Below are 27,414 nucleotides of genomic sequence, written 5' to 3' on the forward strand. Positions count from 1 at the left end.
TTTCCAATACTTACAACCATTAAAAACAAGCTTTGACAGAAAGTATTTTATGACATAGGCACGTTCTTCTGTATTAAAAACTGCAGCTACACAGATCTTCAAGACAGAGACTTTATTATTAGGAAAACGCAAGCCTACTCATTCATACCTGTGGTTGGCTGTGTGTGTGTTTGTGTGTGTGTGTGCGGTGTGCGTGTGAAGTCAGGGCCAGGCTGTTTCTTTTCAATACCCCACTGCAATTTAAAAACTTAAGATGTAAGATTTTCCTCGTCTGAGAAACAGATGGCCATTGCTCTGAGCGTCCTTCTGCAAAATTGGCTGGAATCAATAACTCGCTATGATGGCAACCACTGGCACAAACGTACAACCAACCATCATGGGTAGGGGTTGCAGTCCTGAATTTCAGTAGCACCATTACCGGGATTGCAAGCCCTAATTGCGGGCCACAAAAGCTCCAGCTCGGTGATGCCATGCAAACTCGTACCATTTGCTTTGAAAGATGTAAGCCTTTCTCAAGGAAAGTTTTTCTCAAGGCTCTTTGATAACTCGGCAATCAGCTACCTGCACAAGGATATTACCGATTGAGCCAAGGATATTATGTCAGCGTCCATCACACCTGCTGGCAGAATCAAAAACATCGTTCAAGCTTTAAGCCAAACCTAAGAAAGAAATCAAAAATAAAATGCACTTTACAAGTTCCTACTGAAGGATCTGCTGCAGTGCAAACTAAGCCCAGAACCTTGAAATTTGGACTTTCAGCAGAGTTTCAATCCTGGGCTATTCTTGTCTTCCCAGCTATTTAGCCTGCTAGGAAATTCCCCTGTGCAGAGACAATGCCACTTTAATGCAACCACCAGTAAAAACAGATAAATCACGTGGAAAGTAAGATATGGACAGCGTTTGCTGATTATAGTGAAACACACAAGGAAACGAACAGCATTAATGCTGACTGACATTTTAATTCTTACAGGCAAAATAGTTTACACTACTGAAAAATCAGAAAATTATTGTTTCTGACCACTAAAGGTTACAGTAGAGACAATGAGTAATGCAATAGTTATAGAAGTCACCCTGATGAAAGATTATTGGAAGTAGGTGTTGGGTAAAATTACTTCACAAATACTCACCGCGTTTTGCAATCCAGCTATCTGACATCCTCTGGAATCCATAGTAAATTAAATGTTGCAATTACTTAATCTGTCTTGTTTTACCCAGCTCCTCTGGGTCTGTCTGGGCACAAGAGCAGGTTTTGTACGCCTTTAGGTATTGAACCACTCTGTTATCCAAGTGTCATTTCAAATTGGCCATAAATGCCTTTAATCTCATCAACACCTTGGCTCCAACACAGACAAAGGGGATGAGGGTGTCTTTCTTTGCGGTAAATGGAAAAGGTTTTCAAAACTGTGGCTTCCACTGTTGTTGGTCACTATTTGTGGATGAATCAAAAAAAATACAGGGTTTATTTTGCATGCAGTATGTCTTAGACTTTAAAAATGATCTGAGGTAGGCTCAATTTTCACCCTTTTTTTAAAAAAAATGAACACAGTGTAAAAGCATAATAAATATATAACAAAAGAAAGTGATAAATATCAACCATGAAGCCGACTGTTTTAAAGGATGGCTGCTTTTTCATCCTTTTTTTAATGGCATGCTTGGTAGTACATAATGAGCTGCTAAGGGAGTAAACGTGAATTCCCTCCCTTATACATCATTTGATATATTTGAATTTCCCTTATCTATTTAGATAACCCTATTTTATCATTTATTATTATTATTATTTTTCCTATGGAGACATCCAGAGATAATGCAATTAAAGAAAAGGTGACAGTTTTAGCACTTCTCAGAAGGCAGCATTTAATGTTAACAAAACAAAATGGATGAATGTCAGTTTAATATTGCAGAGAGATTAAAGTCTGCATTCCAATCATTGTAAACAATTCGTAAGTAATACGAAATGCGCAGAGCACATGTGCATTTCTTAACAACAAAAAAGCTAATATAGTCATTAATAATGAATATATGATGTATCAATTTTTTCTGGTTGGCCAGGTGTCTGACACATACGGAAACTTATTGCCATGTTGCATCAGCAAGACAAAGATTATGATAACTTCAGTCTTAAATCATTAGGTTTTGTGTTTTATTATTTATACTGAAAGTGGTGGCTCTTTCCACTGTACTTGGTATTTAAACTTGTGGCTTTTTATGAAAGTTGTTTCCATCTAAAATGGATTTGTACGTACGAAAGCTTTTCGGGTGTTGAAGAAGAATCTAGAGTTAAGAAATTGATTAGATGGTGGAGGCCACTAATTATAGGATTTGAAACTGCAAGACATTTAAGTGCAACATTAATTACTTGTTCAAATGGGTAATTTACAAGTAGACTTGTTGCTGGGTTATATTAGTTTGAACATCCTTGAAACCCTTGACCAGATCATCAAAACAGAAGAGTAGCCTTTTCCTAAATACCTACAGAATTCTTCAGGAGAATCTGCCAGGATGTTAATGAATGTTACTATCCTGAGCTACAAAAAGCACATTGCAGATGTCAGAGATTCTTTCAGTTTTCCTGGGTTTGGACTTATATGCGATACTGCTGTTGGTTGGAGAATAGATTTCAACAAATAGGGTTTTAAGATGTACCCAATGCCATCTAACAGTGATTCCTTGAGAGTTGGATCCATTTAAATCAAAGATTGAGCCAGATTGAAAGAGATGCAACAGAATTGTAAGTTCAGTCCAGTGTTTGTATGTATGTATGTATGTATGTATGTATGTATGTATGTGTGTGTGTGTGTGTGTGTGTGTGTGTGTGTGTATGTATGTATGAGGTGTTTTAACATTGTAAATCAGTTGAGTGTATATTGAGCATTCTCATATATGGCTATAAAGGATGAGCTTATTTAAAGAAGGTGCTTGTGGCTTCATGAGTGTACGATATATGGCCCGCAGGACCCCTAGAAAAATCTCAAAAGGATATAATTGCTTTTTGGATTGCTCTCAGTGCTTTGGGGTCACAGTGAAGCAGAAATGATGATCTGCCTGACTGACCAAAGCAGCCATGACTTGACTAATGGCGCCACACTTGGCAGACTGGCTGATGTTTGCAAAATCCCCGATGGATGCTTGAAACAAACCAGTGGCATCATCACTGAGCACTATGGTTACTTTGCCGCACTCAGAATCAGCAGTAAAACCAAACTCACCTTGTGGATCCACCTGCAGATGCTAACTGTTGTGCATTGTTTCTTAGAAATGATCCTGAAGAATCCTTTACTCACAGGTTCTCTTCTTTCCCTCCCTAGTCTCTATTTTCTTTCTTTATTGCATTCTTATGGGTTTGTGATTCTCCTTTTAATTACTCTGCTTGAGTTAGCCTTTGCGGTGTTCAGGTTGTGTGCTAATCAGTTTTGGTAAACAGGTTGAAATAATTTTACCAAAATGGAGCTATAAAATGGCATTGCACTGCCTTTGTTTGCGCGTTTAAAGGAAAAAAATTCTAACCTCTGTTTCAGATCTGTACCTCTGGCCAATTTGTATTGTACAAAACAAAATGCATTTTATAGAGTTTAGGAAACTATAAAATGCTTTATCATTCTTTAAGATGATGGGAATAATATAACTTTCCGGTTAACACTGAATCAGAAGGAATAACATACAGAGATGATCTTGACCAGGGCCTCTTAAAGACATTTTAAACCTTTCAGCCACCTGTACCCACAGTGATAGTCTTGTATAATTCCTTGGCAACCATGTTAACCTTTCACAGCTGTAAAGTGTATTGATCCAACTCCCACGCACTGCACCCTTCAGCAGCCAGATAAGAAAATCAACATTGCCAACATTGGTTCATAGCTAACAATGCCTCTATTTGCCAACACCTTGTGTACAGTATATCAAACCACCACTATTATCAAGCTGGCAGATCATACAATTATATGCGTTCCCATGGCACTGAAAATCCTGTTATGACCTTCTTCATGTTTTACACGTCACTTTGAGTTCTGAATTGTTTGCATAAAATATGACATAATGATCCCAGGGAAATTAACACTATGATTCAACACAAATAAGAATTAACACACATAGTGGTTTATTAAGTTGCTGCAAAGTCAGAGTGCTACAAAGTATCTGCTTACAGTCAACTGAAGTCAATTATTGCTCATTTCGTTGTGTAGTGGGGGGTGGGGAAGGGAAGTCTTGTTTATTGGAGCAGCGTCTTATCCATTTCACCATGTTACCAAACGTAATAAAAGATAATACTCAATCTTGCCCTTTAAGAGAAATTCTAGTGAGATTTTTGGAATTCATTTCAATAACATTGGTGACATTTGCGCAAGATCCGATTCTCCTCTGACAAGATTATTTCTGAGACATCATCATATATTAATATGATCTCGGAAAAAGAGTGTTGGACATGATAATGAACGTGATTAGTCTTGTTGCCGCAAAACTGTACTTCTCAACCTCTTCACTGGGCAATGTGTGAACAATGTGGGATTAATAGCTCCAAATGAGGGGTGATCTTTTGGTTCATATGTCTGCATTTTCCTAATTTTTTTAGTTTGTCCTTTGCCAATTTTTCCTTTCCTCCTCCTCCTCCTCCTCCTTTGGGCATTTTTAACACATTTTTTCCTTCTTCTAGTTTATGGTTTCATGATCGCTCTCTTGAACTAAACATACAAGATACACGATGACTCCACTTCACAGTGTATCCTGTGAAACGCTTTGAGATGTTCTCCTCACATGAACAATGCTTTATCGAATGTAAGGATGATTTTTGTTATTTATTATTGTTGATATGTGAGTCGGGATAGTGAATGTTTCAGATTATTCAACCAAGTGGACATTATAGCTGCCCTGATTTTGCCCTTACCTGATGACATCCACGCAGCTGCATCAAAGGTCCACAGTCAGGAGCATGAACCCTGATCATTTTCCTTCTTCTCTATGTCAAGGCAGTGATGCCATATCATACTTCTCTGCCAGCAGAGATTACCTCATGCAGCACAGAGCAGGGAATCAAAGTTGGGACTTTCTCAGTCTGTATGTCTTAGCTCCCAAGGGATAATCTCACTGAGACAACCTGATCGTATTTAAAGACTTATTTACAGGACTTTTTTTTTAACATGATATTCCCTGGCTAATGTGAAACAAATTTCAGCGGAGATCCTGAATGTGAAATGTTTCACAAAATGTGATGTGTTGACAAAGAATGGGCGGTACCACAAATTTTTGAAATACCAGTGGCCAGAAAGGATAAAAGGAAAAATCGGACATGACTTTTTAACTCAAATAGAATTGAGATGACAAGAATTCCAAATTTTAGATGGGGATTCAAAAGGAAGGTGGTGGTGGTTCAAATCCATTAAACCATCAGTATTAAGCTACACATTTACAATGTTGATCCATCCCCCCCCACTTTTTCCTTTCATGACTCTACTTACAACTGGGAGCCACTCCATTAACCTCAGCAACAAGAACCATTGGAGACATCGCATTGTCTTGCATTTGAGATGGTCCTATAGGCTGATTGTGAAACAGCACACACAGGAGATGAGGATTTTTTAAAATAATTGGTAGCAACTTTAATGCATCAACATTTAGAAAATGAGCGTTAGAAACGTATAAACAAATAGAGTCATCTAATTGGAAGTGAATTAGCTTATAGAACATATTGGTTACAGCAAGAAAAGCGTCTTTTGTGAAATTGTTCAAAACATCACCGCATTCATGCTCTACAAGTCTTAGCCAAAATGGTCACAAGATCACAAAAGAGATTCAGATGAAGAAAGCCTTTTGGCCCATTTTTAACCTCATCCTTTCAAAATCCCCACCCTGGCATCACTGCATCAAGCTGTTTTTTTAACGTCCACTCTGTTCCAGTTGTTGATTACTCCCTGGGTAAAAAAAATACTTCCTGGTGTCACCCCCGAAATTAGCCTGTGCTGCCCTAAACCTATGTCTTCTTGTCACATCATGATTTCACAAAGAAACTCACAAGGCCATTTTTTGTAGGCAACTTCACTTAATCATTCTACTGTACTTTTACAGACAACAAAGCACCAAATGCAATATTCTGAATACTATATTTGTTTATCCACGGCACTGCAATTCTTTTGATTTATTTGAGAATTAGCCACGTTATCATAACTGGATAGCCTTTTGAGGACTAAGGATTTTTCTTTTAAAATCACATTCCAAAATAAGATGATTATTTTAATCCTTCAAACCAGAAAATAAGATTCCTCTAATTCTCCAGTTCTTTCATAGTGATCGTTAGAGATGTCAGTTGAGTCATTTGATAAATGTTTACAGCGAAAGATGTGAAAACAGTACAACCCTGTTATAATGTGGGTTCACTTATATGGGTCTGGACCCTGACACTTACTTGCCAAAAAATCCCAAATGTGTCCAGCAAGCCAGCCGGCTCACTTCAAATTGTATTGGCTTGCTTCGAACTGCTGGCACTAAAAATGTAACAGACATCTCAGTTATCAGGGTGCCAGCTATGCACTTGCAGCGCACTGGAAGTGGTGTTGCTGGCAACCTGATGATCTGGGCCAATAGAAAAGTCCGGTATCACTTTTGCAGCGGAATCCGCTACAAACGCCCTCCTCCGCTACAAACCTGCTACCAAATGTAGTTTCTGACCCGCGGCTTCCCGGCTGTTTACCTGACATCACTGTGGGCGGGCACAGCTCTGGACGTGCATGCCTGGTGTGGCGCAAGTGGCAAATGGGCTTCAATCAGAGGCCCGGCTGTTGTGATTGTCTGTGTGTGTCTCTCTGTGTGTCTCTGTGTGTCTCTGTGTATGATTGTCTGTGTGTATAGGTCTCCATATGCATTTGTGAGTGTCTGTGTGAGTATGTCTGCGTCTCCCTCTCCTCTGTGTGTTTGTGGATGTGTGCGTGTCTCTATGTGTTTGTGAGGGTCTCCATGTGAGTGTGCGTTTCTCTCTTAGAATGTGTGCCTCTCTGTGTCTCTGAGTGTGTGTCTGTGTCTCTCGGGGTCTGTGTGCGGTGTCGGTCCTGAGAGGCAGGAGGGGGTGAGCTCCTGTAGCCTCGCTGGTGCCGCCCTCCCCCCACCAAAAAAGGCCACCCAATTTCTGCTAAATAAGCAATTAATATTGTTTCTGCAATAATCTAATATGTGTTATTTCCTCATGTTTAGTTTTTATCAATAAAGTGAAAAAATGTAGGTTGGCAGTAAAATGTACCTCAATAGTACCAATCAACTTCCTGCCATTTTCTGCAAAATGTGTCAAAAATAGCCCGGCAAATTTGCACAGGATTGGCAAATCTCTACGCAATTTTTGGGCAAACATTTCTGCACTTTTCTATTGGCCCAGCTGATGACCCAAATGTCAGTAGTCAGCTGGCTGGTGGACAGGAAGCCTCCTGGCTTCAATTCGGAAGCACTCACCAGCAATCATGCCCCTTTCGATAGCCGGTTGGGATAGTTTAGAGATTCTCCAATGCGTTGTGTTTTGATAGGGTTCTTCTGTATTTTGAAACTCAAGATACTTCAGTATTCAAAGCATTTGCAGTCCTTTGAACCAGTTCTTTCATAAATGCAATGATTGTTTTTCTCTATCCCGCACAATTAATAGCAGTATCATCACCATGAAATAAAATCAATCCTTTTTCACAGGATCGCTACTACTTTCTTCTTGAAAGTACAACCAATACAGTGAAAACAGGTAAAGTGTAAAGCACACTATGAAATCATAATGGTACATAGTGACAAGAAGCACAACAAAAAATACAGAATAACAGACTTTCCGTACCATGTGTTTTAAAACCAAATCATCTGCAAAAGGCTCACTCTGAAGCCATGATCCCTGATTCTTAACATCAACATTCAAAGGTTCACCTGCCTGCTCATTTTCACACATTTTTTCATTAAAACCTTCTGGTTCTAATGGAGAAATGTTAGTAGTGTCATCGTCGTCAATTTCATTATCATTGTCCTCTTCGATGGGTGCACTTACCAATATTACTGGACCTCTGCGTTTGCGATTGGAGCTGGGCTCAGAGCTGTGTCTTTTCTGCACATTATTTTTCTTGCCTTCTGAAATGCTTGAAGATGATGCGGTTGGGTCCAGCGTCACATTATTTGTAGGCCTAACCACCTCTTGCCCACTCCCCTCGTTCACTTCCATCTGATGATTATCTTCCCAAGCAGCTATGCTTTCAAAATGGTGAGAAACTTGTGATTCAGCAAATGTATGAATTGCTTCACCCTGATTCTCGATAGGGTCTTCAGGGCCTTCTCCAGAGTGTTGGTTACCAGTTATCTCAGGTACTGGTTCTAATGCACAGCTTGCTTCCTCTTCTGCTATCTCTGGAGGAGCAGAAACTATTTTGTTCATAGTTTCAGACTTTATGTCATTTGCAGTGTCATGTAAATATGTAAATACTTCATTCTGGGGTTCGACTCTTTCATCGTTGGGTTGTAAAATGATTTTTATATTTGGCATTTCTTCTGCACCCTTTAGATCAGACGTTAATGCTGTTTCCACTTCACTGCATTTTTTAACATCTGCTATACTATAATAATGGGATTCTTCCATATATCTCTTAACGTTCATCTGAATCTTATCCTCACAGTCCACCTTGTTATTATGCATTTTCTCTTCCGGCAGTTCTGCAGAATTGATGGTCAACTCATTTCCATCCTCTGTGTGCACATGTCTTATCTGACCATATTCCTCTATTTTAAAGTCTACTTCCTTAGAAACATCTTCAGCTATTCCTTCACAAGTATTAGTGGCTTCAGACGAGATTCCTCCTGCTCCGGCATCCAAAAGATGAGGAACTATCTTCAATGAATGTGGAACATCTTTTTTCAGGACCACTAGGGCATCAGTGATCAAGTTTTGTTTCACAGCCTGTGTATCATTGTATGCTACGACTGAATGCTTTACATCTCCCGAAAGTCCAAGTGATGTCTCTTTATCCGGAACTATTCCGGGGTAACACGACACTGCAGCAATTTCTTGCTCTTTTGTATTTTCCTCGAAATTGCTGACTGTATTCTTTACCGTCTCCTCACCTCCTGCGATAGCTTCAGCACTTAGTAAGTTTTTATGTTCAGAAAATTGTGGATTGCACTTCATGGTTTGTTCATGAATAACATTGATTTTGGAAGGTTTTTTATGATTTGGTATCAACTCAAAAGTTGAGGTCTCCTCCTGTACAGATTCTGAAAACATTGCAATGTTTGGAGAAAATTGTGTGGCTGTGCATTCTTGTGACATAGTTGTGACAGTTGTTCTCTCCTCTTTCCTAATTTCGCATAAAGCATCTTCAATTGCTTTCTTTACTATTGAATCAACTAACCCATGAGGTGGAGCATCAATGAATTGTTTCGTATTTTGAGTAGCTATAAGTGTATCTTTTTGATCGCCACCAATACGTGTATCAACCCCTAGACTTTTTACAGGCATCTCATTATTTACAGCAGAAGCTTGATATTTTTCTTCATCCTGAGGACTATCAAGTATTGTTTCTTCAATCTCTCTACATTTTTCTGCAATTTCAACCTTTAATGCATTTGCAATTTCCAGATGATTTGAAGATGGAATGTCCTCAAGACCAGTTACTATCTCTTTTGTCTCTACAGTATCTGGAGCATTGTGCACATGTTGCACCGTTTCTACCACAGTTTCTTCACAATTTAAGTGTGCATTATAAGATCGTTCTTCTTTAATAGCAGCTTTGAAAGGACTGGACATTTCTTTTTCAATCTCAAAATGAACTGCAGTAGACACCTTGTCAATCGGATCTTGCACTTCTGTCTCCTTATTTGCTAAAATTATTGGTTGTTCAGAAAAATCTAGGTTGTCCATGTCCTTTTCTTGCCTTGCATTGTCTTCATTTTCAGTTTCAGTGTAACACCAGGGTTTAATCATTCCTTGCTCACAATCTGCTTTCATTAAAACCTTTCCTCCTTCTGATGAGATTAATTGGCTGGATGATACACTGATTTTCTGTGGCTCAGACTCCAGTTGAGTACTATTGCACAATAAAGAGATGAGGGCAGACTCTGATTCATCAGTTGATGTATCACCAGTTAGATAAACAGGTTCATCACTTGCATCTTTAGCATCTGTTTTCTCATGCAGTAAATCTGTAGATTCTGATGAATTATTGGAAGGTTCACCACATCTGTCTATGTCTTCAACAGTCACCAAATTCTCCCATACATCATTAGCAGAGACATGCTGTGATTCATCATCTGATAAATGTAATAGACTGCTTATGTTTAGCATAGATTTAGTGGATGTATCAGTCACATATGATCTTAAAGCTTCTTCCCTTCTCTGAGACTGAGGAGAGTTGTCTTCATGCATTAAATGTGTTTCATTTATACAAAACAAATTAGAAGATTGGGTCATTGTGTTTTCATTGTTTGTAATAATGTTTGCACTGTTGGTTTGCACTGTTGTATTTATATGTCCCTCGTGACTCTGACTTGAGAGATTGCAAGTGCTGTCCAGAACCACTGCAGGCAACTCTGATTCTTCCCCTTGCTTTGTCTGGGCCGATATGTCATTGGTTACATCTGTGAGCTGAATGCTTTCAATCTCTTGCTGGTGAATGAGTGGTAGTCTGCTGACGGTGAGATCATGCTTCCCATTCTTCTCTTCATTCTCAGTGTGTGATCCTTCCACAAATGCCAGACTTGTTTCCTGCCCCCTCGGGTTGGTCAGTGAAATATGCAATGACTGACATATCTGTTATGGTGAAATCATCGGTGGTTAAATTTGACATCAATACGTTTAGGAATTTCATTCAAAATTCTTTCCACATATTTAAGGATAATACTGTGACGCTTTGCTAATAATAACCAAAAAGGCTACTGTTCAAAAACAGGGTGAGGGATTAACTATTTAAATTTTACTGCGAACTTATTCTGGGAACTTGAGAGTAGCTTCCAGTTTAGGAATATCACACAATTTGGGGCTCTAAGTCTGCAGTCACTAATGGAACGTACTCACTGCCCTTGTTACTGACTTTGCAAACTAAATTACATCTAGCTCCAAGCAGTGGAACGAGTACATGCTATTAATCAGATTCCCTAACTAAAGAGTTGTTAAACTTCCTCCTACTTGGTCTGGGAAGAATTACGTACGTAACCAGAAAAATCCCATCGGTTATGACATCTAATTTACAACCATTGACCAGTGAAAATACCTTGTCAGGGTATTAGTCTGAACAAATAAAGGGTGGAAGCAGGTCAAAATAACAATTTATCCCTGAGAATTTGTGTTTTAAAACCAAACATAGTATTAAAAACTGGAAACAATCCCAATGAGACACAAGTCAAACAAAGTACAGTAATTAACTCTACCTGATCAATTGTTTGCACCTCAATTTCATTCAGGTAATTGTATGAAAAATAATATTAGTTGCCACATGATCAACCATTTCCTTGATGAAAATCTAATGCTGCGATTCTACAAATATAGAATATCTTCAAAAAAAGTTTAGTGAAATGTCCTTTGAAATGTTGAAAGAACTTGTAATAATCATTGAAACTATATAGTCAATCTCTGTTGTTCCCTTGTATTCTACCTTACTTCAACATTTTCTAAATCAGTTTACATTACACTAACTCCATTTACATTGATGACGAGTAAATGCTACATGGGCTTTGAAATGCTGCTGTTTGGTGCTTTGCATATATAAAAGGCAAATTAATGACTAAAAGCTTGAGCAGGGGGTGTGGAGGGGGTTGATGGATGAAAGCGCAGATGAAGAGATGTATTAAAAATATATTAATGTCTTCTGTTATGGAAATGTGAATTAAAAAAGGCAAAGCCTACTGTTATTGCATTATTTAATATCAGCTGAAATCCCCATTTCGAACAGCCAGGGAAATTTACATAGTTTATATTATTTATAATTTTCTGAATGTAGAAATACGTTTTAAAAAGCATTTCACGAGAAAGCCCCATTTATTTAGATACTCAAGAGTAAAAACTTTTAATTAATAGACCTTTCCTACTTTTTATATAGAATCAAATATCCACACATTTTAAGTTGTAGAGTTTGAAAGTTACCAAGTGAAAAGTATGTGATAGTATTTTATGTTTCAGCGAATAACATACTTCTTGCAAGCAATACATGCCATTTGAAATTGGAAAACAGAACACTAAGGCTAAATTTGCCATAAATGTTTGTATACAGTGTACACAGTAGATGTCCACACAGTAACAAGGGCAGAAGTAGACCTTAGGAGGATATAGGTGTTGGGTTCCTCTCTAAAGAAACTTCACACCAAAGCTTTGTCTACTTACCTGGTTGAAACTAAATCGTTTTTTTGCCCCTTCCCCCCAAAAAAACACCTGCTGTTTTTTGAAAGAAAGCTACAAATGTAGTTTCCTTTTCCATGTTTCCTTATAGCAGTGTGTGTTTGTGGAGGAAGGTGGAGGAGGGTGTTTAATTTCCAGGCTTCATAATTTGACCACAAATTTTGGGGAGATCTGCATTGAAATTTCAAAAGAATCTCAACCCCACTGGTCTAAACAAGTTCACTGGAAATAAAGTTAAGTTAAAGTGTGTGCAGAATTAGCCGAATAGTTTCAGTGGAATTAAAAATGATGAATGTCCATTTTTGCAAAAATCGGATGCACAAAATATATTTTGCAGCTTCTCATGTTTCATGTCCACCCCGGTTCTATTTCTTTTTCCGTTATTTGATTAATTTGTCACAGGAACACTTTACACATTTGTCATGGGAGGTCACATGCTGTTGCCATCTCCCATGCCCCACGTGGGTTGCTGCCTATTATTACAAGGTCTGTTGCAATCTCTTCCATGTTTCACTTAATTGGCTAGATAATAGGAAACAGACAGTAGTTATCAATAGTATTTTTTTTCTTTTCTGCCAATTTCTCTTCTCCGATTTTCTCCCCTGCATTCCCATGTGTGTGTGGGGGGGTGTTGGAATAGGATTAGACATTCTACTGATGCTGGGCATACTATGGTACCTCACTTAAGTGGCCTTTATTTTGTGTGTAAACCTTGTGTTTGATATTTCACCATTCAATTCACGACCCATCTGCAAAGTCGAGGATCAAGCAGTGAGGTGGATTTGTGGCACACACGGGAAGCAGCTACAGGAAGGGAGGGCTGCGACCTACACTGACCTGTCCGTAAGCGCCCTGGAGGTGTTGTCGGCTTCACAGCGGGCACGTCTATTTGCCGAGGCTCATCGCATGAGGATCTGGATTAAGCAACTGGTGCTGAGTAAGCCTGGTACACAGCATTGGACTTGGACCTCAAGAACGTCAAGATGGCTAGCACGTCACAAGCTGTCCTGTAAAGGTTCGCCCACCACACTGAAGGCAGATGCCCGAGGAAATTAATCTGCTATCAGCTAAACTCTGAGGCTTGGGGTGACAACTGCCGGAAGGTGTTACCTGGAGTCTGAGTGCATGAACATACTTTCGTATGTCCAGCGCCTGGAATCCACCTTGAATGTCCACACACAACATGCACACTTTCCAGCAAGAGTCTCTGGATAGCAATCAAATGTGGTTGCTATATCCTGACTGATATTTCCTCTCTATCACGGCCTGGGGTAATAATAATCCTTGCATTTGATATAGCGCTTTTCACGTCGGGAGGACGTCCCAAAGCGCTTCACAGAACACACTGTAAAGTGAATTGACTGTATATATGTGGGCGAACGCGGCAGCCAATTGCGCACAGCAATGTCCCACAAACAGTCGTGGTTTGAAAATGACCAATTTATTATTGGTTTTGGTTTTGGAAGGATTATTATTAGGCGTGTTATTAGGTAGGGGTGAACATGGCACCTTTTGCTGAATGGAGCAGTGGAGCACTTTGTGGCTGGCTTCTTTGCTAACTTTCTCAGCTGAAAGTGGTAACATCTTCTGAACAAGCATATGTCATCAAAATGGACTGAAATACAGTCAAAGGAAAAGGAATTATTCCGATTGATGAGGCACAAATGAATATGTCTTACCTGTGTGTCTGGCTGCTGTTTATTTTTTGTTTTGCCTTCTGTGTTTTCGTCAAACAGGATTTCACTATTCCATTTTTTGAATGTATTCATTTCCAAATCCATCCATCCTTCCTCTTGTTGATCTGTGGAAACAACAGCTTGCACTTAAATTGCATATTTCACATAGGAAAGTGCCTCAAAGCATTTAAAATGGACGATGTGGGACACTGAGATGGAAGTGGTTGGGTGGGGGGGTGGGGGTAGGTAAAGCATAGTAAAAGAGGTGGAATTTTAGAAGCATATTGAAGCCAATGACAGAAGATGTGAGGTAAAGAGAGGGAGTTCCAGAGTGGGCACAGATAGGGGAGGAGAGACATGCAGCAGGCCCAAGTTAGTGGAGCGCAGGCAGGAAATAAAGAGGCAACATTAATTGTTTGTCTTTAGAGTGGTGAGTCAAACCTGCTTAAAATAGTCATTTTATCATGTTTGTTCATACCTTCTGTGTTCGGTTGTGTCCCAAGGTTGATATCCAAAGTTGATTCGAAGGACTCTTTGCTGTATATTTAAAAAAAACATAAAGTAACATGTAAGAGTAAAGAAGGTGTCTTATTAGATACCATTTATTTATTCGAGATTCTACACCAGCAATAGTAATAGTAAAATTAATAGTAAGTTTGGAAAATATACCATGTTAAAGCACATTAAAAACACCAAATGTACTATTTATTCAAAGTCTATACATTAAGTGCCTTACTTGCAAATCTCAATGCGGTTTAATATCCTGCATGCAATATGTAAAGTGGTTTAATTGGCCTTGGGATCAATGTCACAGACTAGACTTTGTATGTGAAATTAGTTCCTATCTCTCATGAATACATGGGAAGGCATTACAACAGCTGGTAACTCTATTGAAATTAAATCTAGCCCAGCATGCGGGCAAACTGTTGGGAAAGTGCCATCCATCTTCTCTCTGAATCTCAGTTACAGTACTTCTGCTGTTTGAATCTCAATTGTCCCTTCAGTCTTCTGTTACCAAATGTCAGATGAGGCAACACTAACCTTGAAGCTTGGCTGAAATTAAAAGTTGCGAGCTTGTCAAAATATAATGCATTCTAAATTATCCAAACCATGTGGGAGACGCAGCATTAGTTTGAATATTTGAGAGGCTGTTTTCCATTTAGCATTACCAAATGATGTTTATAGAGCGATATTATACTCCTTCACAATGTTATTACTCTAGGCCTATCATAAAATAATTAAGTAATAATGAATAACCAGATGTACATCACTGGTGGGTAATTGAGGATAGGAGGTCAATCGCAAGGTTGACAGTGATTCTGAATCTCCAAACCCTCCCCCTTCCCTCTCCACACCCACTCACAGTGGAGCTGGAATCCTTTCTCAATCACAATTTCAGGCACTGCTTGATCCACCACCTTGTTTGTTCTGGTCCTTTGCACCTTTTGAAAACAATTACTGCCTGACTTTGCAGTAACCGAGAGCTCTGCGAAGAGCTGATGTAAAATGGATGACTGGATGAAATCCCGTTATATATTCTCACAAGGGCATCTTTGGTCCTACAGTGCTTTTTCAACAACTTGCATTTATATAGGGCCCTTCACGCGGGCTAGTGTCTTGGAGCACTTAACAATGGTGTAGTTTGATTTTGAGCTGGGGAGAAAAGGTAAGCAACAATAGGCACGGTTGAGGAAGAAAGTCTTCAGGTGTGATCTGAAGACGGGCAAAGAGACCAAGAGAGTAGCTAAAAAGAAGTGGGGTTCACCTACAGTCAGTACACTTCACAGTCTATTCTGTGAATTACTTTGAAATGTCCTCCCAATGTGAAAGGTGCTGTATCAAATGTAAAGCTTATTATTATTATTTCATAGATTGTCAGAAAGAGTCAAAGTATCCTCCTCAATGACTATTGGAAAAAAAATACTGGCTGGCAGTTTCAAATTAACACAAGGTTTTGCTGCATCACCGAATCAATGGATACCTTTTGCATATTTTCCTCCCCACATCCTACTTGGAAAATAACCTCATAAAACACTTGGCAGGCATAAACCGCATGAAATCAATCCTTTTCTCGTGCAGTTTGATGGACTCAGCCAGAAGCAAGAGATATTTAAGCAAGTCATTCTAAAACTGCAGCTATGCTAAGTCTCCAAATATACCCATACCGTCACAGCATAAAAAAATAATTCTTTGGACAGATGCGTTTGAGACGTGCAACAAACTTTTACGTCCTATCTGAGGAACATCTCCACCAAAGAATTGCTTTTGACACTCGAATGTTTGAAATCCAATGTCCAGTTACCATATCTATAATGCATAGCATTGGTGCTGTATTCAATTCTCTCAGTAATTCTCATTGCAGCTCCCACGAGAATAATGTGATTTTAAAATAAAGATCTCTTAGCAATGTAATACTTCAAGGAGCTGTGAATGTATTATTTCCTTCAAATGTTACTTTAACGTGGCAGAGTTTTAGGGGCAAAGTCCTCTAAAACTCTGGGGTTTCAAGAGGGAAGTAGATGGACATGAAGGATAGAGGCTTGAAGGGGTATGGGGATAAGGCAGGGAAGTGGGATTGAACGAACACCTTGTTCTGAGAGCTGGTGCAGGCTTGATGGTCTGATTGGCCTCCTTCTTTGCTGTAAATTTCTATGGTTCTAAAGTATCACTGCTCAAGGGTACAACTTTTATATCAGTGGCGAGCTTTCATCCATTCTGCCCCAGTGTCTGAAACTCCATCTGTCTTGCCTCCTCCCTCTCCACCTTTAAAACCCACCCTAAGACCTATCTTTTGAGCTGCGCTTTAGTCACCTTCTTCTCTCTCTTCAGCATCCCCAAGCTCGGCTCCCAATCAGTTGCATGAAGCACTTTGAATTGTCCTCCTGATGTGAAAGGTGCTATGTAAATGTTAATTATTTTAAAGCAGCATCTCAGTGGTCTTTATATCATCACTGTACTGCAGACTGCCTAGGAAGCAGGGTCATGCTTCAAGTGGGCAAGATTGCACTGTTAAAGTCTTTAATCACGGATGTTTCCACTCAAATGACAGGGAATTGGGAATGAAAGATTCAACGACTGCTTTGATTATTTGACAAAATGCTGGTTATATTAACAATATTGTCAAGTCTGCATAGATAGAACTTTAATATTTCAGGGAAATGCAATTAAAGGTACAAACTTATTTATTTGGAGCTCCAAAATTAATGTTTCCACTATTCCCCAATAGTTAACATTTATTAGTTTAGTTCAACAGCCGTATATTGCAAATACCTCCAAATATTCACCCACAAAATAAACACAGTAAATAAGCTTTTCAGTGTATCATGCAAAGTGCTTTGAGACATCTTGGCCACGTGATAAGATGCTAATTGAAGTGCAAAGTTAAAGCATATTATTCAATAGCACTAAGAGAGCATTCAGATGCTGAGACTTACTGTGGTGTTGGCCCTGTACCAAATTGAGAGGGGAGAATTTTTACAGTGCATTGCATTGCTGAACACTGTATGAATTGTTTTAAATTGCTTGAATTAGAATCTCATTAAGTTTTATGTAATATCCTAATTACTTCATTCCCCAGGCTACATTTACTCTCTTTTTTTTTCTCTATTTTGATGTAAATTCCCAGTTAAATCATCTTAATCCGGAAAAATCAACACACGAATGCCACCAGTGTTTAGACATCACTGGTATTCAGTTTGCTTTTGCAGTTGGAACCTGGGGAGGCTGCAACCTCTACATGTTCTTATCAAACTACAGCAAGTAGCATACCCTTAGGCTGGCAGGAGCTACACACTATGCCAGGAGGTCAAAATGAAAAGTCTGTACTAATATAATGATATGTCACTTTACTTGCTTCAAAATCAGAGTGAAGAATAGGGGTATTTTTCAATCTAGAGTCCCAAAGCAGTAAGCGGCTCATATCTTCCCTCATCCCCACAGGTAGAAATGCTCTTGACTTTTAACTGGTGAAGCTGATCACACGCAAAGTGTCTGTAGCACTGTGTCAGGCCTCCGTGACCAAATCAATTTTAGTGACAACTGAGGCACAATAATTTGCCCTGCTGGGTGCACAGTTGGTAGAGCTGATGAACTTCTCTTCTCCAGCAGAAATAGATTATCTCTGAGGACGAGCGAGCTATGTTTTGATTATAATTTGACCCCTGAATGACTGTTAAACTGAAGTGATGAGCAAACACTGCAGGGGATACCAGTAGCTTTGGCAAAGATTACGTGCATTCCTTCAGGACACTGAACATGATGCAGTTTATCTTAAATAGAACTGATAAATATACATTTTACTATGGAGACCTGGATGATCGGGGTGTGCACAATGACATTTACATTTCTAAAGAAATACAAAATGCGTGTAGAAAACCGACCTTTTTTTTTCAAATGCTTTGGCGCATTTCAAAATGTCGGCCAGCTTCCTGTGTGCTAAACAATGGCTGACTTCAGGATCATCAGGTCACCGCTGAAATCACTTCCTGTGCGCAATGAATGCCACAACGAAAGTGACATCGGCAGTGAACTGATGACCTTGAACTTGGACATCGTGGAAGTGTATGCAGTGAATGTGGAAGCACTGACTGATAAACATGCCAAGTTATAAAAATGGATTGGGAATTTATGGACTTCCCATTTACTTTTACATTTACATCTGAAATGCTGTACACTGTCCAGCACCTTGGGAAGTCCTCCCGATGTGAAAGGCGCTATACAAATATAATCTTGTTGTTGTTATACTGCGGTTCAACTCTACCATCTTTATGTCACACATTTTAGAAGACAGTGCAATTACATTGGGAAAAAATAGAGAATTGTGAGGAAATACTATTCTTAAGAACCTTAGAAATATTGCTGTGTATGGTGTGAATTTTTTTATTGAAAAAAATACATGAGCAAAAAAAATGCTCATTTAAGTCCAGTCCATTAGTGCTCCAAGTCTCTGCAGCAGACTGGCTGAAAGTTTATACTCACAGTCTGCATGGTCCATTCTTGATCTCAGCTTTGCTCATTACAAAGCACATCATCTGCCTGTTTTGTCAACTGGAGTATCTTGCATATGTGTGTGTGTGTCTGTATGTATTTGTGTGTGAGCATCCATGCACAAATTCATGAGCACACACAAATACGCACACACACATGTACACGTACAAATGCAAAGTATCTTTATGTCCACCATTTATGTTCCAAACTCCAGCTCTTGTTTCTATCTTGTTGTCAATCACCTCAATGAGAAGAGTCAGTCCAATTGCTCTCAGTGTTGAATGCTTTGAGTACTTGTCTTTCTTTCTGGACTAAGCACACTTGCTTAAGATAACCACAGATGCCTTTGCACAGCCATAATTATGGCCAGCTTCACCTCAATAGGTTTAACAGATGCTAACAAACACTGTGCAGTCACCCAATTCTGCTGCTGAGCCATCACTGTTGTCTGTAGTCTGCTCTGAAGGGTGAAACCAAACATTGGAAGAGAAAAATAGCTTCTGGCTTGTTTCATCCAAAACAAGGATTAAATGCAATTTTATGGTTTCTTTGATCGGCAGAGTGCTATCGAATTGCATTTTCTTAGCATGTACAGTGTATGTATGTAAACTGTTCTTTTTCAGCACATCTGAAAGTAATTGAAAATTATGCGCTTTGCTGTTATGCTATTGAGAAAATCTAGAAGTGCATCCAAGTTGTGTTTAAACGTAATGAATCAATGATAAATGTATGAACTTAATTTGACAGTTGCAGTGTAAGGATAGAGTTGTAAAACTTCCAGAGATTGAGGTTTAACTGTTGCCACGGAGCTGTTTGTAGGCATTTCCCCACCAGGGAGCCGGAGTAAATTGGAGGTTAGGTCACTCCAGGATGCTTTTAACACACGTGTTCTTGGGATCGGTTACAGCATAACTTTGGCAGATATTTTGGAGTTCACCCTTCTCTGTTGGGGGATGGTATGGTATATGTTACAAGACAGAGGATCTGAGCTGGGAGGAAATATACTTTTTAAAAGTGGAGAGAAAAGCAATTGATAAATGTAAGAGGAAAGGACCTCTGTGTTTATAGAATATTCTATTTTACAACGACTGACACAATTAAAGTGGACAAAAGAAACAAAGAGTGTTTTCTTTCATCCGCAGTTTTCATGTAATAGAAAGTTGCTTCATTGCAGCCAAGTAGCATAGCTGAGCGGAGTGAACTGGAATAACCACAAAATCCAGAAATCTGTCATTTTACTAACCCAGAAATGGCCAAATGTTATTCTGATGAGTCAGCTGTTGTTGCGAATCAGTCATCTGTCTAATCTGTAAAAGGATTAGCCGCTCCCTATGGAATCTACAAAATCCTTTCCCAATAAACCCACCCTGTCCATGGCGGATATTATGTTTTTAAAAAGATGGAATGGTTTCCCCTGCTCATATGCCCGTGGGGTGCCAAACTGGTTGCTGAATAAATATGGTGAAGTGTAAACACAATATAGCCGTACACTTAAAAATGTGGTCCATTTACAAGACAGTCAATACGTTATTTTTCTGGGACTGAATTTCCGTGTCCTAAATCATGTTACTTTTTTTGTCCAAATAGTCTTCAATTTAAAATCTAAACTAAAGATCCTGGCTTTGAGTACAGCAGCCCTCTCTTGCCAGGACAGCTGAATAGCCTACATATATAGCTGACCCATGGGGCCACTAGCGCCTTTTATACACCAAACTTTAATATCATGTTCCCAGCACTGACAGGTGCTGCAGCTGCAGCCAGGGAAAAGGGTAAGGGCAAAGTTGAGAGAATTGCTAGGTTGACAGTAAATGTAAAGACCGCAGCCAGAGACACTACTACAAGACAAAGTAGAACTGGGGCAGGGTACGTTGCATGAAGAAACAAACTGTAACATCTGCTTCATCCGAAACTAGAATAAACGGTAAAGATTATGCTAATCCTACATGTGGTTTTGTGCATATCTTTAATGCAGTCTGGGGAATTAAAGCCCTTAGTTTCTGTACTTTACCTTTCATTTGTGCATTCCCTCCCACCATTTTCTTTTACCTCCTTAGCTCCCTTTGTGCCATTCTCAAATCTGTCCTTATGTTCTTTACCTCCTTTGACATCGTCAACAAGATTATCTGATGGCGAGTTTATTTACATTGCGTAATCCCCCTATCAACAGCTTTTATCACTTCACTTCAATTCACTTCATGCATCACTTGCTTGAAAAAAATATCAAAAACCCCGAAGACTTGCGATAATTAATTGTCATCAACCCTCAGTGCTGAGTGTAAACTCTCCTTCAAATAACGATTGTCTCAAAGTAGAATTTCACCATAAACAGAGGCACATTAACTCAGGCCCGTGCATCTTTACTAACAAAACGCACACAAACCTCCCTGCATGATTTACCTGGTTGAGTTAATTTAAATAATAACAACATCAAGTGCACTTCACGCTTAATTAGCTCCCTTCACGCAGGATAACATCTTTGAGCACTGACAAGGTTTGACGCTGAGCAAGTGTAGAAGGGGAGGGGTAGGTGACCTTGGGCATGATCGAAGAGGTAGGTCATAAGGTGGTAATTAAAGATAGATAAAGAGGGAGAGATAAAGAGTGCATATATTTTTCAGCCAGATAAATACCGTCACCGATGGTGGCACGGAGGGCTTAGTGAACATGTAACAGGCCTATGTTAGCTAAATGACAAGTACATAAATTACCTTCTGTCCCTATACCTGTCTTTGTACTATGCCTCATTCCATGGCACCGTTATACTAAGTTAATTACAGGATTTCAAGGCATTCAATTTAATGGATTGAAGTTTTTGAGTGCGAAATTCCTGCTAGTGATGGGTATATGTAGCAATTATTAGCAGTTATGTAGAATTCACTTCATACTATACCTGTAGTATAACCTGTTTTACACTAGGGATCTCAGATCAATAGAACTAAACAGAAGTGATGTAAGATAACAAAGATGACTCATTCGGGTTCCCATCAGCTGAAGTGTAACTTGAGATTCGACCAAAGCCAGTATTTTACCTTTCTTATTGAAAGTTTTTTTTTAAAAAAGGCTCTTCGGTGTTCTGCAGGTCTGTCACTGCACAACTAATGTTATTAAACATGAGATAAGACGTTAAACAGTGAACATTGAATATCCCACAGCACAATTCAGAAAGAGAAGGGAATTTCTTCCAGTGTGCTAGGCCACACTTTATCGCTGTTTGTGGGAAATTGCTGTGTGTGAATTGGCTGCCATGTTCACTTACAAAATAAAGTCACTATAGTTTACAATAATCCTATGAAGCATTTTGAGGCATCCCATTTGATCTTAACCTTCCAGAATTCCCACCCTATCATCTTCCCATCACAGTATCAACCTGTTTCTTAAGAGTCCAATATGCTGCCGTCATCTGACAATCTGTTCCAGTTGTTAATTACCATCTAGGAAAAGAAAACCTTCCTGGTATATGTCCTGAAATTGCCCTTTGCAACCCTAAACCTTTGTCCTCTTGTTGTACTGACTTGGCACATTCTAAAGTATTGTTCTGGGTTTACTTTATCAATCCCATTTAAAATTTTATACACTTCCATAAGTTCCTCTCTGATATGTCTCCTTTCAATACTAGCTTATCTAATTGTTACTCATAAATCATTCCTCCAACACTAGGGATCATCCTTGTTGCTCCCCTCAGCATTGCCTCGAGGCCAGAGCAGCCCCTTCTGTCACTGTGCCCAGAAATGACTGTAGTACTCTATTACTTCTCATCAATTTAATAGCGTAAAGTACATTAGTAGGAAAGGCTGGTGACACAGCAGTACTATTGCTACATAATGAACTGAGAAACAAATAGTGTACAAGTCAACCAACTCTCTTGCTTCTCGTTTGTACAGTAGCTGGTTCACAAAGCAGCATTCGCAGGGGCATGGGAACAGACAACCTTCCTGAGTTTTAAATTTGCGAATGCTGCTTAGGAAAGCAAACCTAAAAAGGAGATGGAATAAGTTACAGAAAGGAAACATTTTAAGTGCAGAATGTATTAATAGCAATAAATAACATACTATTTATTGCCTTTATCCTTTTTGGAAGTTATGGATGCCATTCTACCATTGCGTTGCCAAGACTGAAGTAAACAGAATTACTATACATGATTAAAGATGACTAGTCTTGTCCTATGTTCCTGGCAATATAATCTGTCCATTTGTTAATCACTGAATTATTGGTGTGTGTGTGTATGGAGGGAGTGGGGTGGGGGTGGGCGGGAGAGTCTATATCACAAGAAAAAAATCCAATTTATATTATTTGAAAACTTCAGTACAACTTATTTCTTACCAGCAACCATGTATCCAGTTCTTAACTGAGTAAATGTGTTAATGGTACAACTCTTTGTTTTGTTGAATTATCATGGAAGCAACCATTGTTGGTTTATACTATATATACAATACTATCCCTTTCCCCTCACCATGCTCTTGGTTCGCTACCTGCCTGCACACACACAGTAAAAGTGCAACAAGGTTAGTTGTTCCCTGTAAAGTACGTTTTGAGATTTAAACTGGAAAAGCAATTTATAAATGTGCAGGGATTGATTATACCCAGATGTAAGATGTAAAAAAAACACAACCTTCATAAAGGCAGCCGATATGCACAGAAGTTGATGTATGTTATTGCAATTCAAATAAAATGGCTAATGCAATTGGCTGCCATGTTTCATCCACAAAATACACAGTGACTACATTTTACAGTATATTCTGTGAAGCACTTTGAGACGTCTCAATGATGTGATCAGGCGCTATATCAAATCCAAGGATTATTATTACTGTTAAATCAGTATAACAACATCTTGATAGTGCCATTCATGGAAACTTTTTTTAAATGGAGAGTGCTTTTTTGGTCAGACAAGTATGTAATACATGTAGAAACCCCATCACTATGCTTAAAGGTATCCAACCAGATTGAGAGTCCACATTTGCATGCCACATTTCCCTGTGGCTGTGATGCAATGTGCACTCTCTCCCTAGAGAGATGTACCCTGCTTACCTAATTCCAAAAATGTATTTGTTACAGGTTGACAGGAACCCCCGGCTTAGGGATGGCAGGGTGTGAGCACATCGTGAGCACTGCCGGCAAGTTTCCTGCTGTTTGCCCAGTTAGGAACATCCTACCTGTTAGGGCTTTTGGCTTGCAGTGTTAATAGTTGCTGAGTGGGAAGAATCCCAGACCCCAGTGACTGGTCTGCTAACAAGTCAGCTTGGCTGGCTGTCATTAGCAGTACCTTGAAGTAATTTGGACCCGCCTGGCCCAGGAGCCAGACTACTGAGACCACTCCAGAGGGTTGGCTCGGTTCTGAGATTCTGTTGCCAAACACATCACCTTGGACCTAGCCCAAACGACACCCAGCTTATCCCCCTCCAAGGAAACTAAAAGCTTTGCCCCAAAAATATACAGTCCATTCACTTTACAGTATATTCTGTGAAGCACTTTGAAACATCTCGAAGACATGATAAGGTACTATCTCAAATGCAAAGATTATTATTATTATTATAAAGTAATTGTTCATTTGACAAGCACAGGTTGAGATGGTCAACCTGAGGACCTTTGGTGCCTCATCAGCACTTTGGCACATTGGTATTACAATGTGAAAATGAATTCAGTGATAATCATTAGCCAAATTTCCTCTTATTCAATCATAATAGCTTTTCTGCACAAGTTACCACTTGCTGAAAACAGACATGATAATACTGGGGGGTGGGGAATGTCTCCTGTATTTTTCTAGCTACCTTACACATTTGAAAATATCAGTACCTTGTTCCTTGTCAGCAATTTGTTTTGCTGATGTCTTGTTGACTGAAGGCTATTGCTCTCCGGCAGGTGATTTAACCCAAGTGTGCTTTCTGAAGGTGACTCCTTAGGTTCTGTGTGGGTGGTGATGTTGCCTTCATTTGCCTACAAAAACTGTCACTACACTTAGTTGTATTGTAATTAGAGTAAAGTGCCTTGAGACACTTTGACATGACAAACTGCAATAAAAATGCAAGTTCTTTCTTTTTCAATTTAAATTTTCTTTGCTCTTAGTTACTGTGCTATTTGCTCTATTTATTATTAATTTGGTAAAATGTTAATTTAGGGTAAAGGAGTGGGCGGGGGGTGATTCCCATTTAGCTCCTTTTGCATTCCATTCCAGATGAAAGGAAATTTCCATGTGGTGGGTGGCATTCATAGGTGGAACTGTAACTTTGGTTTGGACACTCTTAAGTTAGGCTTCCATGTGTGTCATGCATTTGGCTGCCTGGGAAAAAAAGATACAGAAGAATTTGCCTCCTATCAAAATGGGAAATTTCCTTCACTGGCACTGAGGGATTAAACCTGGTGGTACAGTGGTTAAATCACGACTACTGGCAAGTGGCTGGCTGAAAGGTTTAAAGGTTTAAAGCTTAACACTAAAATGTTTCCCTACTTTACTGATCTTTTTTCTTACACTGTCCTAATTTTTCTTGTGATTTTTCAAATTGATGTGTGAAGCACCATGAAGGAGTGTCGTTAGCAATTTTCATGTTTGTTTGGATGTTTCAGTGTGCCTGTACACATAAATTTACATGACATTATAGTGCAAGTTTTTAACCTAATACATTTATTGTTGCATTTGTGGTTGGTCCAAAGTGTACAGCTATAGAATCAAGTGTGACATGAATCTATTCTGTAAATATACAGCACTGATTTATTTCTTTATTTACCTTTTCTTATTGAATCTCTAACCATTGTACAGAACAGCTTCTACCATGGCCTTTATATTTTTCTATATGGATTATTGCTTTTTGTAATTTATGGTGGGTAAACAGTAACCGACACTCCTTTTGCATCTGATACATATGGGATAACAGATGGCCAACAGTGAGTTACAAAGCATAATTGAATCAAGCAGTTCTAATGATGCTATAAAGCATGAGAGTGAAGCTCGAATGTTTTATGAATGTTTCCAAATGCCTGAAATTCAATTACTGCCTTAAACACATTGCAAAGCAATTTCCCTCCAATTCAACCCCCCTCTTTCCCCTCCTCCCCCCCCTCCCCCTATCCCCCCACCCCCCCCCCCCCCCCCCCACCGCCCACAAACTGCACCATCATCTGTCCTCTTCTTGAAGGCAGAGATTTATGCTGAAGTGGATTCACAGGCAGTGGCCAGTGCCTGTAAAAAGTGTTACAAGTGACCGTATAAACAAGAAATTTGCCAGTGATTGCTCATTGAAAAAGGATCAGCTCACCCATATGAAGTCTTTAGACAGCTTCTTAAATTTCTATCACTGATTTCTTCTTGAGGGTTTTCTGTTACTTTCTTGTGACATAACAGCCCATAATTTTTCTGATTGTTATTTGCCCAGTACGTACCGATAGGCGTTTCATAGCATATGGCAAATTCAACTTTGCCCCCATCTTTGCGTTCGGGGGGCACGAATGATACTTTAAAGGTGAATTGGTCGGTTTCATCGTCGCAGAAACCAGGGGTGTATTCAGCTGGCAGGTCGCAGTAGCTGTCCCAATTGTTAAGTGTCACTCGAACGTATACCAGCTTTTCATATGCTATGTTCTGCACACGGATCACTCCCTTCATGGACGTGAACTCAGGGGGAAACTCCACGAATTCTAGTTCCACTTTTTGCGCAAAAACCTTTTCCATAAGTTCCTCGGGAGAGGCTGGCACCTCAAACGATGGTGTTAGCACATATTCCTCGGGAGGTGGGCCCTCATCCTGCACATTGTAGCCGAGAGGTCCTGTCGGAACATCCCATTTGTCATATTCCCTGACTGATACAAGTTCTAGCCCAAATGTATCGGCAAAGGAAACCTTTCGGTTAAGAGTAGTAGGAGGTTCTGGACTTTCGTCCTCCTCTGAAGATCTCCGTCTTCGGGGAAGAGGAGACAGCTTGGGCTTTATCAAACTCTCATTCGTCTCCTCGTCCTCAGCGAACACATCGTTTTCATCTGGCAGCTCCAGGAAACTGGCTCCCCAAAACATTTGGTCGTTCACAGTCGACTCCATGAGTGAGTCTGAAATACCCCGAAGCAAGGTCTCTCAACTAGTGGCTGTGGATATCTGGGGCACTCAAGTTTAACGCAGCAGCTTTGGTTACAGTTGACATTGTAAAAGCGCTCAGGCCTATTAATAGTTCCACTGGCGTGTAAACTATGCTGGTCTGTCTTCACCAAGACTTGTTGCTGTGAGCACTACCATCAATGCTCTGCTTTTGGCTCTTTGCACAAAGAGTTGAGCCAAATTGCATTTTATAAATGACACAAAAGAAGCTTCAGCTGTGGAAGCAAACATTCTCATCCATTTTAGTCCAGGGAATTTGGATTTGACCAAGAAGCACTTTGTTTTTGCAGTTTTGTTGGCAAGCAAGCCATTCCGCCCCATATCACATCAAATTGCAATTTGAATTAAATCTT

General features: G+C 39.5%; 1 protein-coding gene across 3 annotated transcripts; it reads right to left on the minus strand.

The window, feature by feature from the left end:
• ppp1r3ab (protein phosphatase 1, regulatory subunit 3Ab) lies at window positions 1-27,086 on the minus strand. Of its 3 annotated transcripts, XR_006085169.1 has the most exons (6): window positions 26,232-27,086; window positions 14,477-14,535; window positions 14,002-14,123; window positions 7,994-10,741; window positions 1,128-1,426; window positions 1-616 (listed from the first exon to the last, which is right to left on the minus strand). XR_006085169.1 is itself a non-coding variant. In XM_007894567.2 (5 exons), the coding sequence occupies exons 1-5, from the start codon at window positions 27,005-27,007 to the stop codon at window positions 1,424-1,426; spliced, it is 3,708 nt and encodes a 1,235-aa protein (XP_007892758.1). In that variant the 5' UTR covers window positions 27,008-27,086; the 3' UTR covers window positions 951-1,423. The 3 variants fall into 3 exon arrangements, 2 of the variants coding, with proteins under 2 accessions (XP_007892758.1, XP_007892756.1); XM_007894567.2 differs by lacking the exon at window positions 1-616 and having other exon boundaries at window positions 951-1,426; XM_007894565.2 differs by lacking the exons at window positions 1-616; window positions 1,128-1,426 and having other exon boundaries at window positions 7,210-10,741.
• Window positions 27,087-27,414: the final 328 nt, after the last annotated feature.

This window comes from Callorhinchus milii, unplaced genomic scaffold (assembly GCF_018977255.1).
Source record: "Callorhinchus milii isolate IMCB2004 unplaced genomic scaffold, IMCB_Cmil_1.0 Scaffold5, whole genome shotgun sequence".
NCBI classification, from domain to species: Eukaryota; Metazoa; Chordata; class Chondrichthyes; order Chimaeriformes; family Callorhinchidae; genus Callorhinchus; species Callorhinchus milii.

Coding starts and splice junctions, on each gene's coding strand:
- ppp1r3ab (XM_007894565.2), bottom strand. CDS start 27,007: ATGGAGTCGACTGTGAACGACCAAATGTTTTGGGGAGCCAGTTTCCTG. Junction 14,124..14,476: donor GACACAACCGAACACAGAAG/GTATGAACAAAC, acceptor TTGTTTCCACAG/ATCAACAAGAGGAAGGATGG. Junction 10,742..14,001: donor AACAGCAGCCAGACACACAG/GTAAGACATATT, acceptor TCACCATAACAG/ATATGTCAGTCATTGCATAT.